The 13804-nt window shown below is 48.6% G+C and overlaps 2 protein-coding genes across 2 annotated transcripts in view; both read right to left on the bottom strand.

Moving 5' to 3' along the window:
* CABLES2 (Cdk5 and Abl enzyme substrate 2) overlaps positions 1-2134 on the bottom strand; it is a 53287-nt gene extending 51153 nt beyond the window's left edge. Inside the window, exon 1 of the mRNA XM_044455158.1 lies at positions 1494-2134. Within this exon, the coding sequence (XP_044311093.1) occupies positions 1494-2134 (641 nt within the window). The remainder of the gene's footprint in view (positions 1-1493) is intronic.
* Positions 2135-2490: 356 nt separating this feature from the next.
* The window catches only part of RBBP8NL (RBBP8 N-terminal like), a 42626-nt gene continuing 31312 nt past the window's right edge, over positions 2491-13804 (bottom strand). Inside the window, exons 14-15 of the mRNA XM_044455157.1 lie at positions 9039-9167; positions 2491-2498 (exon numbers count right to left, since the gene is read on the bottom strand). Coding sequence (XP_044311092.1) covers positions 2491-2498; positions 9039-9167 — 137 coding nt within the window. The remainder of the gene's footprint in view (positions 2499-9038; positions 9168-13804) is intronic.

The following is a 13804-nucleotide window of genomic DNA, read 5'->3' as shown; positions in this document are numbered from 1 at the left end:
AGAATTATATACTCCCTTCCCCTGCAGTAAATACTAAAAATAAACAGCTGCTTCCGTAAATGAAACTTAGATTCTACATGCACAGTCTATCCTTGTGATTCACTGCCATCATGTTCCTTCCTGCTACCTGCTTTCTTCACACTGTTTGAACACCTTCAGAGATGCCTGCAGGTTGCTTTGAACAGACACCTGTTGGTTAAGATGGGTGTCCCTCAGCCTTGGCAATGCACAGAGGAAAGGGTGAGGCAGCTTCAGAATAAATTTGGACTTCCTGAAGGGATCTCCCTGGACTTGCCAAGGGGGCCACAGCAGATCATGGGCTGCAGCCCAAGAATGCTGCTCAAGAAACACCCAAACCTATGCAAAACAGAGCCTTTAAGACCCCAGAACACCTGCCCACACACCACTACTTGCCCTTCAGCAAAGCCTGCTTTCCTCTCACTGCACAATAAATACCTATACACGTGCTACAGGTTTTCAAGCAGCCAGCCGCAAATTCCGTAACGTAAGGGACAGCCTTCCTGCAATGGAAAAGCACGGCCCATGTCAACCTCTGCAAAGCACCCACAAGGACAACATAGATATTTCCCACTAAGTGAATTCTTAGTAGCATCACCAGAACTGAGCTAAGTTAAAGACTCTCAGAATGAATAGAAGTGACCGAACCCCTCTTACGCTATTTCAAAAGGAAAACAAGCACAAGAGAGTGCACGGAAAGGCCCACGAAAGGACGAAGAGTACAAAAAGGGAAGCCTCATTCTTCGTGAAGAAATAGGTAGTGGCAAAGCCATCCCTGTTCCTCTGTAAAATGTTAGGTTTCCCCAAATTTAATTCTAGGCAACAAAAGGGGTTTTGCAAACGCGCCTCCAAAACAGATTAAAAACAAACTGGAGTGAAAGTTCATAAGGGTGGAAGATCGTAGTCCGTGCCTCCCGTTTGATATCCCTTCTGGAGTAGAGATTATACTTGAAGGCACGAGGCTGCAATCATATGCACTTTAACTGGGGCTAAGCCGTGCTTTTGCAAGCAAGCCTATGGAGAGTGACTCAGAAGTACATTCTACTCTATTCAGTGGGATTTACTCCCTGGCAAGTGCGCACAGAAGTGCATCTTTCCGGACAGCTTCCTGCTTTGCCCCTTTAGCATGCATTCACGTTCACTGTCACATCTTCAGTCTGCTACAGCCGCCCTGGACCATATATAAAACAAGGCATATATTTGTAAATTAGAATAAAACAGAGGCACACGCAGAGCAGGGATTCAAGATGGCAAGGCAAGATTGAGCTGTTAGTCCGGCAATCCAGGAGAAATGCACCGGTGGTGGGCGTGAAGGGAGACTGATCCATAGGTGGAAGAGAAATGGATTATCTCGTTACAGGAAATAAAGAAAGCTGGAAGCTGTCAGTAGCAGGAGCCGCGGCAGGTCCACTCCCCCCGCCCCGCACGGAGCCACAGGGGCCCAGGAATCCGGGGAGCCCCCGCGCGGCCCTCACCTTTGCCTCTGGACCTCCAGCGGGAACGCTCCTCCGGCGGCGATGCTCTGCGTGGGGCTGAGCAGCCCCTGCGGGGCGATGCCAGGCTTGGCGGCCCCCACCAGCACCCCCGCCAGGGCGGCTGCGGGCGCCACCGGCGCGGCGGGCACCGGGCAGAGCGGGCTGCCCAGCAGGAGCTGCGGCAGGAGGGCGGCCGCGGCGCCCAGCCCCCGGGAAGGGTCCAGCTCGGGGGCGGCCACGGGGGGCAGGAGCAGCCCCGGCGGCGGCCCGTTGGCGGCCAGCAGGAGGCGGGGGGCGGGATCCGCCGCCGCCAGGGCCAGCTCCGCGGCGGCATCCTCCTCCGGCCGCGGCAGCAGCGGCTCGCCCGGCGCCGAGGACGCGGACGACGACGGCCGCGGCAGAGGCGGCTGCTGGTGCAAGTGCTGCGGCTTGCCCGGGGCCAGGCAGGGCGGCCGCCCGTCCAGGGAGATGTTGTTGAGGAAGAAAAGGGCGGCCTGCCGCCGCCGCGAGTCGCCGCCCCGCTTCCTCGCGGCCGGGGCCGGCGGCGGCGGCAAGTCCAGCTCCGGCTGCTCCTTGGGCGGCCGGCTTTTGGGGGAGCCGCAGGCGGCGGCAGCACTCGCAGCCGCCGCCGCCGCAGCCATTCTCTCAATGAGCCGCCGCCACGGCTCGCAGCGGCACGGCAGCCATGGGACGGCCGGCCGCCCGCCCAGCCCACCAGCGCCGCCGGGCGGAGCGCGCCTCTCGTCCGCCCCTTTCCTGCTCAGCCGCGGCGGGTGTCCCGAGAACCATTGGGCGCGGCGCGGCGGTATGTAAATATGGAACGCCCTGCGGCGGCTCTCATTGGCTCGCGCGCGAGACTATTGTCAATGCCGTCCTGTTGACTCCTCCTCCATCCCCCAACCCCCCCCTCCGCCGTCAGCATTTAGTGTGGCCTTTTTTCCTCTTTCTTTCTTCCTTGCTTGCCGATTTTTTTAAACCGGGTCCTAAAACCGCCGTTTCAAGTTTCTGGACGGACAAAGGAAATTGGGTTTAGCGCGTAATGATGGGATGGATCTTATGACTTATGCCTTTCGCCTTCTTTTCCTTGAAGACTCAAGAAAAATCATCTGCATTATAATCAGGAGTTAATTTGTAAAAAAAAGAGTGCCGGGGCTGAAACCGACTTGGCCTGGAACCTGCACGTTCTGACGTTGGGAGGTTTGATCCCTAATCTGGGATATAAGGAAATGGGGTGTAGTTACTCAGCAGTGAAAGAAGTACACTCTGTACATGCTCGGATGTGTGGTTCTTAAAAATGATACTTTTGCCTTTCTTCAAGGCTAAGTCCAGGCATTCTAACCAGGTTTTCAGTGTATTTCTCCCCCAGGTAGAAGGCATTCAGAACACACTGTGCAGTAATCCATCATATTTTTCCCTTAACAGACTATGTTACCAGGAAAACCAGGTTTACAAATTAAAGACATGATTACCTGAACACACACACAGGAATGAGTGCCAGTGATGGAGCAATACATGTTTACAATAGAAGTGCCCCAAGAGTATTAAGAAATTCAGAATAGCTTCCATTCAGAAGTGCCAACTTCTAACATGAACCTAAATCTCCACCCTTAAGCAGGCTGTGTGTTGGAGCAGGTTCCATCTGGAGCAAACGACCAAAAGGAGTCTTCACCGGCCGTTCCCATGTTGTGACAAAACAACTTTTTCCTGCTGAATGTCTGACAGTTTTGCAAATGCTAAAGCTATTGCAGGAGCCCACCTCTGGAGGGCAGTGTTGCTCCAAGGGGCAGGGGGGGATCCATCCCTCCTGCGTTGATATGAGCAAACCGAGGTGTGTCATACAGTCTTAGTTGCGCAGCGGGAGATGGTCAGAGCTCTAGTGCCCTCCTTCCAAGGGGCATCTGGCTGGCCATGGTGGGAAACAAGGCACTTGACCTGACAGGGTTTGGTCTGATCAGCAGGGGTGTTCCAGTGTGTTACCTGCAAGTCAGCCCCACCGCCCTCCGCGAGACTCATGTCCAATGCAAGCAGCAAGCATGGGCATAGCTGGGGCGACTGCCGAGGGACCCCACCACACTGGCAGGGGTTCATGGACAAAGGCCACCCAGTCCCGGCCCTCTTCTTCCGCACTGCAAGCTGCCCCTCGCTCTGACCCAGACAATGGTGGTTGTGCGCAGGAGAAGCTGAAGACGCCACTGCCTGGCTCTCTGGCTCTCAAGTAAGTGTCAGAAAATCCCGGAATTTCAATTTGTGAGGAGGAAATAAAACTCGGGTTCGTGGGAAAGATCAAGCGTTCAGACCATCTGTGGCTTCATTGTTTGGCCCAGGTTCCCACGGTAGACTCACAATAATGCATTACCGGGCAGGCAGAGGTAAACTCGCTGCAAAGTTTCAATACAACTACAGGGTATTTTACACCCTCCTCGTCACATACACAGGTACAGAGCAATTGATGACAGAATGCAGACATTACAATAAGATTCTGAGGTCATCACACACAGAACAGATAAAGGAAGATCAGCCAATCATACAGTGACAATGAGATTACAATATTTCTAATTGCAGTGTATCGACACTTTAGTTTTGATTGATTGATTGATTGATTTATATCCTGCCTTTTTCCTACAAAGGGCTCAAGGCAGCTTACATCATTCTCCTCCTCCATCTTATCCCCACAACAACAACCCTGTGAGGTAGGTTGGGCTGAGAGTCTGTGACTGGCCCAAAGTCACCCAGTTGGCTCCATGGCTGAGCGGGGACTCGAACCCAGATCATCTGAGTTCCAATCCCATGTTTTAACCACTACACCACACTGGTTCTCTACTACACCACACTGTTGAGTAACTTGAACCCATCTCGAGGTCTGCTTAGACATGTAAATCCAAGCTACTGAGAAACTTCACGAACTCATAAGCTCATCTAGACTCAGACCCTAAGTAATGCATCCGCACCATTCTGAATGGCCAGGGCACATGGAGCCCTCTGGGCTAGCAAAAGATACTTCCTGGTAAACTGTGAATTCCAACCAGGATTATTTAATCACTGTGAAGGTATATAATGTATATTTGGACTAAATGGCCTGACTACTGAAGCGTACAGCTAAAGGTGAGAGAAAGGAGCTGGGGAGGAATGCCATTTTAAACAGTGACTTAGCTCGGTTTGAGAAGGAGTACAGGATTGATTCCACAATGCAAAGGCACACAGAAGCCATGTTTTTCTGACAGGATTTATCCAGATTTTCCCAACATAAGCAAGCGGTGGCCATAATGAGAAGCGAGGATGAGACGGCAGGCACTGACCGCAGGAAGGGGGTCATTGAGGACACCTTGCTGAAAGCATGCTCAAAACACAGCCATGGCCAGAAGGAAGGGATAAGCAGAAGGTATATCTGGTTCTACTTACGGTCGCTATCAGTGCAATTTTCAGTAGACTGAAAATTGCAAAGATTTCTGACTCCCAGTTTTTTGCATCTAAATTAGTCAATCTAAATTCAGCAGGAACCCACTCTAGAAAACACTGAGAAATGTATAAAAACGGGAGGCTTCACCGTAGCTGCTGGTTCATTTCAAGAGCACAGTGGAGAATGCTGTATATTAAAGCTCTTTGTTTTTATAAATCGCATCATTGAATTTTTAGATCTTTGCACCACAGCTGGCTTTTTCCTGGTTCCTCCTTTAATTTTATTCTGTTTGAAACTTCAGTATATCGCCTTTATATTATCACTTCCCAAAATAAAAAACATTTGATTGTATCTGACTAATAGCTACTACAAAAAACAATGCAGTGTATTGTGCAATATTAAAACCAAGCATAAATTGAGTCCCTCCATTGCCTGCAATAGTATTTAGCATGACTGTGCAGATAATTTTCATAGGCTAACAGAGCAATCCTGGGGTTCCAGGCAGCATTTGAGGCTCCATAGGATTTTTTGGATTCCCTGATTTGTTCTGAACTTGCATTCATATCCCCCTTTCCCCCCTGCCGCCAGTGCTGATAGCATCTTTCAGGTCATAACAGCAGCCTAAAAGAGCATTCTGGGGAGCAGAGAGAAGAGGAGACCAGTGCCATCGAGATGTGATGTATCTGTCTCCTTTCTCCCCCCTCCAAAGTGCCGCCTGAAATCAGCCATGCAGTTGGCTGGCAAGCGTCATCGCCATGCTGCCCCCGCAATTCATAGGATGCCCACAGTCCTCCAAGTTCAAAGGGTGTGTACCTTAAGGGCACTTTATATGTAGTGTGTGTGTGTGGCAATCTAACAGGAACCAGCAAGTCTTCACACATGCTTTTTCTCCACAGAGCTGCCAGGATCTGTCCCATGGACGTCTCCCTGGAATTTTGACACAGTTGGCAGGGCAGCGCAGAATGTCTGAACTGCCCAAAGAGCTGCTGTATAGAAATGAAATAACAACAACAAAATGTGACAAATCCTTTACCTCTTGCAGACCACAGATCCACACCTATACGTTTCTTGAAGCATTGCTATATTTTCCTTCCAGGAATGCTGGAAAGGGTAGCTCCGGAAATGCAATCCTTAAAAAAGCAAAAGTGGGAATTTGTACATATTAGGCTGTTTCCCAATCCATTTGCAATGGGCTGAACCACTGAGAAAAAACATGAGCATTTATTTAGGACTAAGTTCTGGTTGTTGGTTTTTAATGGTTTTAAGTTTTGTTTTGTGAGCTGCCCGGAGATGCAATTATGGCAGACATCTATACAGCAAGCATGGATTAACCAACCTTTTGTTCTCCTGTGTCAAACCTTGAATGAAGATTAGAGATGGTTCTTACACTGCAAGCACTTAATTCTCGTCTGCTTGGCTGAGTAGTATATTGAGGATGCATTAGTGTTCCAGTGAACACAGGAAAGTTCCGTCACCCTCCTACCTTCAGCTCTCAGCGGGTTCACTCCGAGTTTTTATAAATCCATTAGCCCAGGGAATGGCAAACTACCAGCCTTCTGCCTCTGCCCCACCCCATGGGTGTTAAATTACCGTAAACTAAAATGGAGAGGACCATCCATTTCAGATGCTTCACAGTAATGTTTAGCCTCCGCATAGAAATGTCGGTGACCCACAGGAATCACTTCTAGAACCTTTGGTTCCTCTGTTTGCAAGGCCAGCTGGGAAATGCTGGGGGTTAAATTACCTGCACCCCCCATCTAAACATGCCTAGGATTGTGACCTAAAGCTGTAGGCTTTAAGGAGAAACAGGGTCCTTGTTCAGTGTTAATCCAGTCAATGAAATAATGCCTTTTCTTGGATCTGAGACATGTCAGAAGAAAGCCTCCATGTTTCACAGAACTCTTCTTCAAGCATAGGTGTTTATAGTGAAATTAAAATATGTCTGGTTGGATACCTTTCCAATTCAAGCATGTGTTGTGAGGGGTAAGTATACCCTAATAATCCTGTTAGATATTTCACTTATATTTTGTACCACTGGGCACAAAGTGTCGCGAACACAAACCTCAGACATGGCATTGTACGATAGCTTAATCTGCCCTCTAGTCATAGGAATGCTTCCAAATGGTCTGGCATATTCTGCACTTGGTGTGCATGTTCCAGAGGATAAGCATTTGTTGACAACCTTCCACATAAGTCTACTGGAGTCTAATAATAATGTTGTTTTAACCCCAGCAGCCTGGTCCAGCCCTAGACACCTCACTTTAGATGCAAGGATACTTAGGAAGAAACAAAGCCAACTGTGTGAAAGAGGATATACGGTCTACTGAAAACAATGATGAAATGTGGAAGCACAATATCAACAAGCAAACAATATATTTTGGGTATATGCCAACAAGTTGTCTCTGACTTATGTCAATCCAGTGAATGAAACCCCTGCAAAATACCCTGTGCTTGACAGCCCCGCTCAGCTCTTGTAAACTCAAGGATCTGGCTTCCTTTATGGAAGTAAATTCATCTCAGATTTAGTCTTCCTCTTCTTCCACTTTGCCTTCCACTTTCCTTAGCATGATGGTTTTCTCTTGCCTTCTCAATTTGCGCCCAAAGCAAACAGTTGTGCTTCCAGAGCAAGTTCTGGCTTGATTTGATCTACGCTCTGTTTGCCTTTCTGTCAGTCCAGTCTGTATTGGTTCCCTGAGCAGGCAAGGGATATTCCAAGAGTTCCAAAGTTTCTGGGGCAAGTGATGCCCCAGCCCTTCTGTCAAAGCTGACAACAAAAGGGAGTCTGGGAATTCCCAAGTCCTCGTCCAGCCCTGTAACCACTATACCACACTGGCTCTCAGCTTAGCTTAGTCTCTTAGCTTAGCCTGCTCTGCAGGGTTGTTGTGAGAATCATGCATATGGGATGCTGTGCTGAGCTGCCAGCTTCGTTTATTATTGTATTCCCAGTCAGAATGTATGGCTGTGAAAACTGGACAGGGAAGAAAGCTGACAGGGAGAAAGCAAGTATGTTCGAAATAGGGTGCCGGATGAGGGCTTTGCGGACACCCCGGTCTGACAGGAAGGCAAACAGGGAAGTCCTGGATCAGATCAAGGCAGAGCTTTCCCTAGAAGCAAAACTGGCCAAACTGAGGCTGCCTTACTTTGGACACCTCATGAGAAGGCAAGATTGGCTGGAGAAGAGCTTCATGCTAGGGAAAGTCAAAGGCAGAAGAAGAAAAGGAAGACCAAATATGGGATGGATTGTTCCATAAAGTAAGACACTGCCTTTATTTTACAAAGCTGAGCAGGGCAGCGAAGGACCAGCCATTCTGGAGGACTCCCATTCCCAGGGTCACCATAAGTCGGAGACAAAGGATAACAACAAAGTCTCCGACCATCTAGGAAGGGCAGATAACCTTCCCTGGATTATTAGTGTGGGATTTTCAGTGAGAGATGCCCTGGTCTCCACCTCCTCTCTCTAAACAAAGGGAACTCTCTGTGAACACACAGGGCAGGTCTCCCTCTAAAAGTCTCGCCAAGTGTATCGTGCTGAGCTTCAGAGACAGGCACAGCCGGTATGCCCAGCAACATGTGTGGCCCTAAGAGCTCCTATGCCTCAGGAAATGTCTCAGACACCTTATTATGACTCGAAGGGCTGGGAAGGCCCGTTCTGTTCCATTCTGCGGAGGGTGATGCATCCTCTTAATGAGACCGGCACAACACGCTTCTGCAAATGACTGAGTGGATGCTGCAGGAAAGGTTCTACATTGTGGCTCATCCCCAAAGGGGCTATAGGATTTTTCTTTTGTGGGGGTGTGCAGGGAAAGAAGGGGGTGCAGACAAGCAATCTGCCAAATCAGCATAGACATTTGCATTTGGAAATGCAATCTCTTCCACCTGCTAGGCTGTGTGCATGCGAACAGGACAGTGTTCAGATGACGCGGCAACGACAAAGAGAAGGTAGACACACAGAGGGAGGGGGCCCGTTGAGGAGGCCTCCCCCAGGGGTGCTCAGACCGTGATGCCAGCACTTGTACCTGCGCCCCTGTGTGCCATGATGGGATCACTAAAACGTCTACGTGTGGACCAGTTTTGACCTTTTCCCTTGAAATTCGGGGCATCGAGTCTGCCTAGGGGCAGAACCTTGGTGCAAGTAAAGTGGCCCTTACCTGATTTCCGCTCCACCTTGATGATGCGGCTCTGGATTCCTTTCGACTTGGGCAGCTGAGGAAGTAGACTGGATCCGTGAAGATGATGTTCCGAGGATGCCGAGCGCCGAACGATGCCCTGCTTGGCTGCTTGAGGCAGTCCAGAAAGGAAGGGGAACAGGGCTTGTCATCACGGGGTGGGTTGCCCTGTGAATTCACCTGTGAATTGGTGTCACATACGGATGTCTAGTTTACAATGCAGCGTACCTGCATTTAATGCACCTGATCATGCCATGATCCTGTGGCTGCCAGAGTCTGCTTGGTGGGGTGGAGCCCCAGCCACGACCGAATAAAAGCATCCAAGGCGGGAGCTGCGTCTCGGATGGAGGAATGCACTTCCTCCCTCTTCCTAGTCAGAGTGGTTCTTCCTAGGCCTGCTGCAGCTCCCCTGGCATTTGAAGAGGCTGTGGGGAGGTTCCAGGGGGCAGAGAGGGGAATTGGGAGACTCTGGTGGGAGATAAGGAATCCCCATTAGGGTTTCAGCCCCCGCTCCAGATAAGCAGGGCAAAAGAGAGGTAGCTGCAACTGCCCACCAATGTCTTCGCCTCGGCTGGAGAAGCGCAGAAATTCATGTCTCCACGCTCTTTGCACCGTTGCTGGGATGCCTGTAACCTTCTGAGCTGGGGGGGTCCAGGTAGCTACACTAGATCATGCCCTTACTCTGTTACCCTATATGTGAGCGAACGTATCAGTCAGTCCTAAGCAATTTTATCCAAATATGAGATGGATCACTGCCATAAAGGAACTCGAAGACTGTGTAACATGAAAAAGACAAGAGTGTCTCCGAGCATGTGCTAACCTACCACGATGGGAAAATATGAAACTTAGTTTCAAGATAACATACTAGAAAGAAGATTTTATATTAGGACTTTTGTGCAGAAAAACAGAAACACGGAGTGCCATCCTACCTGTGCCTTTCAAGCATTTTTTAGGCTCATTTCTACTTGTTTGTTATCCCAATAGCTGAATTACAGATGAATTATACCGCAGAGGAGCCAGGATGACCAGATAGGCTAGGAGCTGCACACATTTAGGGAGAGATCCTATGCCTGTCTGGGCAAAAAGAAGGCCTGTAATTCTCAGCCTGCTTGAAAACGCAGGCCTTTTTTTCTGCTTAAACTTGCATAAAAGTGTGCTTTTATTTGCTTTTTAAAGAATCCTGCACAATCATTTTGAGTTTGTTTCACAGGGATCCAGACATTTTCAACTGCTAGTGATCAAGAACATGAAAATAAAACGGTTCAACTCATGTATTAGCCTCTGGATCCAGTTGCCAGATTTTGTTGCATGTCTATTAAGGCCCAGATTTGTGTCTAGTTCCTAGCACCTGCTGAGTAAACCTGGATTAAGGCGATGTGGTATAGTGGTTAGAGTGCTTGTCCTGGAGACCTGGCTTCTAGTCTACTCAAGCCATGTCTCTCCCTGGGTGACTTGGGGCAGTCACTGACAGGCTAACCTACCGCGCAGGGATGTTTTGAAGATAAAATGGAAACAAGGACCAAAATAAATAAGCCACGCTGGGTTTTTTTGCAAGAGGAAAAAAGATGGAATCCAAATGTAGCAGCAGCAGTAGTAATAATAATAATATACTAACATTTTTCCTTTGCATGCATGCTTGTACAATGCAACCCACCTTAGAAAGGGACCAAGGAGTTGATCTTTTAAAACGTAGTCCCGACTCCCTGTTCCTCTACGACATTAGCATTCCAAGCAATGTGGGGACTTGGAGATTATGCAGTTTGGATCAATGGGCTTGCCTGGAAATGACTGTGTAGGCAAGAAATAAAATGGGAATCTCTGGCAGAAAAACAACATTTATTTAAAGTGGTCTGATTTGAGTTTAGGCAGAAAAAAACCCACACATGCCCCAGTAACTCAGAATGCTCCAGTCAGATTTTTTTGTCTAAATTTGCATAGGAGAGTGCTTTTAATGGTATCTTAAGAAACCTACCAATACATCTTATTCATTTAATTGATCTCCAACTCACAATTGCCAAAAACAGGCACTGTTTACTGGCTACCGTTACTGTTTACTATTAATTTACTCTTTAGTGGTAGCAGCTGTCCAGCATTTCTGACAGAGAAGTATTTTCCCCATCACCCACTACCTGATACTTCAAATGGGAGATTTATTTATGTATTATTAGATTTAGATTTGAATTCAGGCTTGTGGGATCAAGTTCAATTTACAGTAGATCTACGAACCACTACATTTCAAGGCCAGGACTAGACAGGATGCATGGCAGCTTGATTAGAAGTTTAAGAATATGCATATACGTGCAAGGGCAGAGGGTGGAGGAAGGGGAGAGACTTCTGCATAAGAAGCATCTCCTGTGCTTTTATGATTCCTCAGCCATGGAAGGTGAGAATTTTATGGTTTTTTCATGCAAAAAAGAAAAAAAATTGATGTCTTTTCCACATGTGCCTTCTGAGCATTTTTGTGGCCTTTTTTTTTTAAAGGATAGATAAAAAAGCTATGAAATGGTCCAGGGTTTGCAGAATGCTGTAGCGCCACCTTGTGGTGACATGACAGAACATCAGCAGAAAAAGAAACCCTGGGGGAAAACTGGTAAAGGAGCCCGTTTTAATCCTGCAAATAATCTGGAAGCAGAAGTGTCAGTAAAATGATGGGTTAAAACAGGTTAAAAGCTTAAAGTTATTGGGTTGCAACAGAATAAAAAAATTAAAAACCTTTCCCCATTCATTTTTCCCGGCTGAAATCTTCCCCTTGCCTGCTTCCCCATTGCAATTTGTCTTTAGAAGGGAATCATATAGGAGCAATCTGATCACCAGGTGCTTTGCTTTACATAATTGGAGTCTATCTTGGGGGAAAGGGTTGGATTATCCACTTAAGAGTTGTTGCTGTCAGAGTCATCTCACATGAGTGGCAAAGGCTGGTATAGCCCTCTACTAGCTTTGACTAATCCAATTTCCCTAAGGTAGGATGCTGAGCTCTTCAGCCAAAGGTCCACATTCCATTTCTTGGGGGCAGCGTTCCAGTAATGGGGTGGAGCTGCAGGCCCCAGACAAGAAGGAACAAGACCAAAATTGCCTGCATGTTTTAGCTTAAAGCTCTTATGATCAGTAACAAATGCTTAGAAGAATCTTTTCAGTCTTTTAGAGTAGGCTGGGTGCATGGTGCGGAAGTTCACAAAAAGCACCCAGGTCGCTGGTCAGGGAAAAAGGATGAAATTGGGGGGGGGGGGGTCATGGTGGAATCCTCTGGAGACCTTCTGGGCCACAGGCCTGGCATTCCGTAACCCTGCCCCATGGGGAGAAACATAGGAATTTGTCTTCTACAAGGCCTGCTGGCTCCTGGTCTTCAGGGTTTTAGACAGAAAAGACCCAAGAAGAGTTTCCCCATCACCCACTACCTGATCCTTCAGGAGATTTGAACCCAGTGCCTTCTGCATGCAATGCACCTGCTGGACCTTTGACGTCTCTGCAAGTCCTCCGTCTTGCCTGGGGGCTGAATGCCGCTGCAGCCGCGGTGGTGAGTGAGAGACAGTGTGGTCTAGGAGTGGGAGTGCTGGGCTGGAACCCAGAAAACCCGGGTTCTAGTCCCACTCAGCCATGAAGTTCCCAGGGTGACTTTGAGCCAGTTGCAGACTCTCAACATAACCTACCTTGCAGGGTTGCTGTTGTGAAGATAAAATGGAACACAGAAGCAGCTGTGGGTCCCTCACATGAGAGAAACAGGTCGGATATCAATATAGTGTAATAATAATAATAGCCAGTGTAGTGATGAAGGCCCCTGTCTGGCTTGCCTCCTCCGTATTGGGCTGGTGATTTGGGGCTCTCCACTTTCCTCCATTCCTGATGCTTCAAAGAAAGGAACATCCATTCCAAGATCCGACAAATAAGCCAATGCAGCCCAACCTGTCCGGCCTAGAATAGGCAATAGCAAGGGAGCGGATCCAAGCTCAAGGTACTCCTCTTACACTCACCCTGACTGCTGTCTTAGGGAGCTTATATCAGAGTGGCCCTCCGCAGAGTCCGTCTAGAAAGCTGCCAACAGGAGACATCCCGGTCCAGCAACTGCTAAAGTGGGTTGCTGGCTGACTTCCGCCTGCAAGGGCCGACATAGAAGTACCGCGCTCTGCCCACTAGGTGGCAGCCGCAGACCGAGGGAGGGCGGCCTTCTGCCTTTCTGCTCGCCTTTCTGCAGAATCAGCGGAGCCCCCGCCAAGCGCCTTCCGCCCCCCCTCCTGACGGTTTTAGGGATTCTATTTCTAGGAATGCGATCCATGGATTTCACAGCAAAGCCGCTATTTCCGAGATGCACAGACCTGCAGACAGGAGTAAAAAAATAAAAATAAAATCTGGACTTGTATACACGCTTTGCAGCACAAAAAGACAAAGAATGTAAAAGGACTGACCCAAAGTGGTGTGATCTCAGCAGGGCTGTCAAGGACAGGCCATTTTAAAGCAAGCATTCAAAGGGTCGCCATCTGTTGGAGACCACTTGATAGCGGGTCATGGCACCAAAAAGAAAGGCATCCCCTTAATAATTTAAGCAAGACAATGTCCATTTGTGGGGGATTTTCACTTGGGATGGATGTGCACATTTCTGCACTTTTTCCAACATGATTTCAGGCTTGGGAAATGGGGTGCCATCTGAACAGACTTCGGAGGAATGCCCATGATCCCCCCCCCCATGTCCTGGAAGACTTCCTGGTCCTCAGTTTGAGATTGCATGACTAGCACTCACCACGCTGGCAGGTCGC

This window comes from Varanus komodoensis, unplaced genomic scaffold, assembly GCF_004798865.1.
Source record: "Varanus komodoensis strain SLA01 unplaced genomic scaffold, ASM479886v1 scaffold8, whole genome shotgun sequence".
Taxonomy (NCBI): domain Eukaryota; kingdom Metazoa; phylum Chordata; class Lepidosauria; order Squamata; family Varanidae; genus Varanus; species Varanus komodoensis.
This window is presented reverse-complemented; position numbering and strand designations above follow the sequence as displayed.